This window comes from Volvox carteri (assembly GCF_000143455.1).
Source record: "Volvox carteri f. nagariensis unplaced genomic scaffold VOLCAscaffold_114, whole genome shotgun sequence".
Lineage (NCBI taxonomy): Eukaryota > Viridiplantae > Chlorophyta > Chlorophyceae > Chlamydomonadales > Volvocaceae > Volvox > Volvox carteri.
The window spans coordinates 120,526-126,784 of record NW_003307657.1 but is presented as its reverse complement, the minus strand read 5'-3'; the positions used below and the strand labels follow the sequence as shown (position 1 = coordinate 126,784).

The window sequence follows — 6,259 nt, the reverse complement described above, 5'->3', positions numbered from 1 at the left end:
CACGCCTTGTTACCGTACTCCGTACTCATTCACCCATACATTCATTGTGTGTGTATGTGTGAAAAGTTACCATCACCCGAACCGACCAGAACCAAAGGTGTGTCTGTATGGCAAGTCGCTCACAATTTTAACACCCGGTCTATTCATTCATTCATTCCTTCGTTCAGACAAGCAGACATATCCACACGCCTCGTCTTGAACTGTGCTTCAGTCCTGCTAAGGGCCCCCGGCACTCGACCAGACTACATGTGTTCAAAAAGATACCACCACCCGAACCGAACCAAAACAGGGGCATGTTAACCACACCTTTCATTCGTCCATTCATTCATACATCCAATCATTCACGCAGACAAAGAAATGTAAGCACACGCGCCTGCCCTGCAGTAGTGTGGCCCGGCACAATGTAGCTGTAGTAGCTGGTACACAGTAAGCACAGTAAGCTGGTACACGCATAGCACGACCACCAGCATCTCGAGAGGCCTTTTCAGCGGCCAGCTACTAAATAATGCATGAACGTCACATAGAGGAAGGTAGCATAATACGAGCCGTCAACGATAGGACCATCACCGCCAACCGGACTGTGTGAACCTGTCTCCAGTGCGTCACGCAGCACACTGACTGCCTTGACGCTTCCAGTTGAGGGATCCATGTCCAGGTCGGCCAACCTGTCAGTGAATGGCGGTAAGTCAGCCACAAACCAGTCTGTACCTAATCCCAGGTTGGATAGAGTGGCGCGCTGGTTCTGTTTGTCCTTGTAGTTGAGATCCTGGCTGGTCACATTCACCAAGCAGTACTGCTGCTGAAAGCCGCTGTGGGTTATGCATGGTTTGATGCCATACTACAATGGCCTGTCTGTTTTCTGCGCCAACATTTGGCGTTTGTGCGTGGGCAATCTGGGAGTCAACAGCAGGAGGGAGGACCCCTGACATGGGGAGCGCGGGTAGCCAATCCACACGGAAGTGTCGTGGTTTACATGGGCCCAGACGTGCAACGTTTTGTGTCAGTGTTTGGTTGTATGGGTGGAATACCGGGGGCGACTTCATGGGCCATGCCCCGCCCAACGGAGAGCTCGATGGATTAAGGCATAGATTGCATATGGCGAACATATTCTTCTCGGCAGACATCTGCATTTTCATTTGTTTTCAATGTAGCTCGTGGTACTGAGTTTAGCGGTTTATCAGAGATTTGTCATTGTTTCCACCCGAACCTATTCATGTGTACGAGTGTTGTGGGATAAACTGGACGGACTGTCGATAAAGTGTGGTGTGAAAACAGTGGGACCTCGACAGCTGACTTGACTGGGTAATGCGGTCGTGGCCCTGAGTGCTTGCCTCCGGTAGTAGTAGTAGTAGTGCCAGAGTACGGTAACCAGGTGTGCAAGTTTTCCCACTCCATGTCGTGGGATCGAATCTAATACACACATGAGGCACTTGTAAGCGGTCCTCTTGCAAAGTTTTTCTGTAAATTCCTTAAAAGTCATGTGCTTTTGGATGCCAGCCCCAGCCAATCCTGCCAACTTGACAGCCAATTCGACACCCTGTCAGGCTAATTCGATACCCTGTCAGGCCAATTTGACACCCCGAACAGGTCAATTCGATACCCTGTCAGGCTAATTCAATACCCTGTTAGGCCAATTCGGCACCCGGACAGGCCAATTCGACACCCGGACAGGCCAATTCAGGCGCAGCACAGCCCAATTCCGAGGCTCCACAGCGCAATTCGAATACCTCCGGCGGGTCCGCCAGAACAATTCCAGACCTCGGCAGACCAATTCTTTTGTCAGGAATAAAATCCAGGCTAATTCTGCGACAGAGCTCTTCCCTAATTCCAGCCCGAATCCTACCCTCCTGGTGTACGCAGAAGTACCACCGCTGCAAACCGCGACCCGCAACGGACCTAGGCTGGATACCGGATGATCACCCGCACGTGGGATAGGCTGGGTGGGCTCGAAGGCATGGTAGGAGGCGACCACTGGGTCAGCCGAACTACGGATCTCGACGAGCTCTTCTGCATACGGGCTTTTATTATCGGAACTAGGCCGTGTGCAAAACATCTGGTCATAAGCGCGTACTTGGTCTGGATGCTAGGTGCTCTGTGTGCGTCGCTGGGTGGGCTCGAAGGCATGGTAGGAGGCGACCACTGGGTCAGCCGAACTACGGATCTCGACACGCTCTTCTGCATACGGGCTTTTATTATCGGAACTAGGCCGTGTGCAAAACATCTGGTCATAAGTGCGTACTTGGTCTGGATGCTAGGTGCTCTGTGTGCGTCGCTGGGTGGGCTCGAAGGCATGGTAGGAGGCGACCACTGGGTCATAACCCTCCCAACGCTGCCAACCCCAATGCCACAACCCTGCCTACCTGCCATACCCTGCCGACCCCAATATCACAACCCAACCCTTCCTACCTGCCAATCTCTCCAACCCTCTTACCCTTGACAACCCTCTGGCCCCCCTAAAACTGTACGACGCCTCCTTTTCACCACAGCTTCTTTACCCCTCTGCCCCCAATCCCAAACTCCCCAACTCTCACTTCCCCAAATCCTGCAAGCAAAGCCTTCCAAATATAACGTACCCTAAAGCCCTGACCCCAAAAGCCTTTCACCTCCTGATGCATGGCCCTCAGATGGACAGGGAAGCACCCTTCCTGTGTAACCCCAATGCCATGAATCTTTGCTCATTCAAATTCCATGACTCCCGGCCCTTTGGACCCCATTGCCAGGAACTGGACATGTTTACGTTGTGGACCCTATCTTCTCATTCATGCCCTGCTGCCCAAACCATGCACATTCCCGCTGAATGCCCTGAGGATGAACAAGATCCGTGGCTTGTTGCTGTCATAATGGGATGCCAAAAGTTAATCCTTCAAGCATGGCCTCAGTTCTCTGCTATGGGTTGCCGCGGCATTAGAGAATTGACCCATCGCATTTGACAATCCAAGATCTCGAGGGCACCACCTAATAAACCGCAACCCTAAACCCGCAGCTCACGCAACATGTACAGATGTACTGTTAGACACAAAGGGCCAATGGACAAACACAATGTAACCTGACATAAGATAGCCTGTTTATCCTTGTTTACGAGCATAACAGGTACCAAGCACAGGTACTAGGCATCATACCAAGCCACTTCACCTCAGTGTGAGCAATAAAGTCATTGCTGGTGCCAGAATCAGCAAGTGCAAGCAGAGAACAGTTGACAATGCGGACTTGGATCAGAGGCACCTTTACACCTGCCAGAGCAGCAGACTGAGGCAAGAGTGATGAGGCTGAAAGTCAAGGTAAAGTGTCAGGTGCAGCAACAGCATGTCATGGGGGATTGTACCAATCATTGAACACGTACAGCAACCCAGGAAGCAGCACAGGCCGACCCTCCAGATTGAGTCCGTTGAACAACAGTGTTGCTGGACTAAATTGCAAAACACGCTGCATCCCGGCCATCAGAGCCAAAACCCTCCGTGCAGAGTATGAGGGGGTAAGGATACACACCACAATTTCCAAGTGCTGATGCTTGCAGATGTGATACACAGACAGCTGCTTCTGCAACCCAGAAACAAAAGAGGGGAGGAAGAGAACCGGATGGCTGCATAGGTCATTAGTGGAGAGAGACTGAGGATGCAGCACAAGCGGATTACACAGAGTGTCAAAGTCCCCCTTCACGGAATGAGTGTCAAATGTAAGCTTTCATCCAATGACTCGTTCAACCTGTGCTAAGATGGAGGGCAACCGTGCCCTGGCAGCCTGCCTAGCAGTGAACAACGGCAACACACTCTCTACCTCTAACCCAGAAGGAGTCCCCTTGTAACACAGCAAAGGCGTAACCCGGGATGCTCAGATTGGCATTTGCGTCGTTACATTGCCCCCCACTTAGCAATGGACGTCCTCGGCCATTATTTCGAGCACAGGAGCCATCCCACCTCGCGCCAGTGCGCTGGTTTATCCATTACACCATGAAATCGCCAATTTGCGACTTGCTGGTTGCCAGAATCGAACCGCCGACCCGAAGTTTGTTACGGAAGTCGTGCAGTCCCGTCTCGATACCATTGTAACACAGCAAAGGCGTAACCCGGGATGCTCAGATTGGCATTTGCGTCGTTACACCCCTCCATCTCAGCCTGTTCCCTACTTCTTGTTTTCTGGCCACAATGAACAGTTCACCGTGGGGTGTCCGCCCCCACAACACAAACACTTATTTCGCTTCTTGCACTCATTAAGCTCTGCTTTCATACAGCAGAATTTCTTTAGCCACTGCTCATTGTCGCGTTTACACTTCCGACCCGACTGTTTTTTAGTCCCAGCCGAGGAAGGCCCCGCCTCTGAACCCATCTGTCTCCCAGCCCATCGATGCTGGCCCTGATGGCCCCCCCTAGGCTCACTGGTACCCGCAGCAGCAGCAGTGCCACCCTCCCTGCATCCCCATCCAAAAGCGGCAGCAGTGGCGGTGTGAGGGGCGGGTACCGGCACCTGAGCAGGGGAGCCGACAGGGTACAGCTCTGGGGCCTGCAAGGTAAGGGCATTGGCGTGGGGTGCAGAATGAGAAGCTTGTCTATGAGCAACGAGGCGCATTTCAGCGCCTTAGGGTTGCTGTAAAAAGTGAAAGGAGTTCCAGAAAGATCAGTAGCACATTCCCCAATTAGCTCTTCAGAGAGTCCATGCTGGAACCAGAAAATCCGATCTCCTTCTGACAAGTCAGTGATAGGTGTGATCAATACCTCAAAGTTTGATTGGTACACTGAGACCAACTCACCAGAGCGCATGCGGTGTGATAAACTAGCAACAGCGGTACACACTTCCACATCACGTGGCAAGATCTCAGGGGTGAAACGAGCGAGTAACATGGTGAACAGTTCGTCGGACGTGAATGAAGACCGAGCCGTTGACCACTGATCATACCAAGTCTTGGCGGCACCGTTCAAAGCATTGGCGATGAACAGGCAGTGAACTGGCTCCCGGTCGCCACCCTGAATGAACTTAGGCAAAAACAAGCGCATCAGCAAGGGGAAGAAGGGAGGCAAGAAGAAGGCCTCGGACCCCTTCACCAAGAAGGACTGGTATGACATCAAGGCTCCCACCGTTTTCACGGTCCACAATGTGGGCAAGACCTTGGTGACCAGGACTCAGGGTACCCTAAAACCCTAAGGTACTGCTTCACATCCTTGACAAATGCATGTGTACTCTCCATCATGGCCCGACCTAATTCGTGAGATCTAAGATCGGACAAAAAGTTCAACCTAGGTACTGGAATGGAAAGTCTAAGTACCTCAGCATTGTCACGTCACACGACTGTAGCATCGAACAAAACACGTGTGTACAGCAGACTGGAGTGCAGGTTGGTCTGGTGAAGTCCTGCAGGTAGGTAAAACCCTAAAACACCTGCAGGTGCTGACTAGACGGCACAAAAAGGGCAAGTCATAATATGCAGCAACTAGCAACCTACAAAAGGTCCAGGGTTCCCTCTAGGCAATCAATCAACAGCGAACAGGGTTTACCTCACCGAGTGAGTATGCCTGGCGTGAAGGCTATGGGTGTTGATGGGCCCACACAGGAGTTTGGCTGGTTGGTGGACATTCCTTATGCGGTTGACACAAGGGAAGGACCACACAGGGCTTATTACCTAGCTCACGGAACATTACAATGTTCCAATATGATGGTGAGCCGTAAAGTGACTTGACCAAGCTCGCTGCCGGCTATTAATACCGAAGTCAAGCCATCAATCACAGCCCTAAGGCACTGATTGGGTGGGTAACCCATGGGTTACCCATCGGTTACCCACCTTCAACCCCCCGTAGCCCATAGGTAACCCCCTTGTAAGTTCCTACCCAGCAGGAGGGGTAACACGGCCCCAGGGTAACCCCCTCCGTTGCCCTGGACTATGGACATGGGCCTATAGGCTACTCATCTTATTTGCTGCGCACTTCGTGAATTCATTTTAGTACATTTCTGTAAATGTACATGTTGAACCTACAGTATCCCGGTAGCTCGGGAAGCATCGTTCGCCAATATGAATTAAAGGCCTCTAACGCTACAGGAAAATTTTAGTAGAAGATTTAGAACTATGTATGTATTCAGTTCTAGCGTTTGTTCCCGCTTTGAGGGCATGAAACTCCCGTGCCGTATTATTGTCCCTAATAAGATTATTCATTCGCATTCATACAGTTCGAAGTGGATTGGGGAACGCAATTTAGCTTGAAATCCATTGTGTCTCTGGCTAGTTCTGAAAAGAAATCAATCGTGGATTGACAAGTTTCCCTTTCCCTTCTTC

The 6,259-nt window shown here is 51.4% G+C and overlaps 2 protein-coding genes across 2 annotated transcripts in view; both read left to right on the top strand.

Annotated features, from left to right (window-relative positions):
- Nucleotides 1–1,916, top strand: part of VOLCADRAFT_100332 (uncharacterized protein) — a gene marked incomplete at both ends in the record, with an annotated part of 2,817 nt that extends 901 nt beyond the window's left edge. Inside the window, 2 exons of the mRNA XM_002958950.1 lie at nucleotides 611–681; nucleotides 1,651–1,916. Of these exons, the coding sequence (XP_002958996.1) occupies nucleotides 611–681; nucleotides 1,651–1,916 (337 nt within the window). The remainder of the gene's footprint in view (nucleotides 1–610; nucleotides 682–1,650) is intronic.
- Nucleotides 1,917–4,962: 3,046 nt separating this feature from the next.
- VOLCADRAFT_70175 (uncharacterized protein) lies at nucleotides 4,963–5,136 on the top strand (the record flags this gene model as incomplete). The annotated part of the gene is made up of 1 exon (XM_002958949.1): nucleotides 4,963–5,136. One exon carries the CDS (start codon nucleotides 4,963–4,965, stop codon nucleotides 5,134–5,136), a length of 174 nt encoding a protein of 57 aa, XP_002958995.1.
- Nucleotides 5,137–6,259: the final 1,123 nt, after the last annotated feature.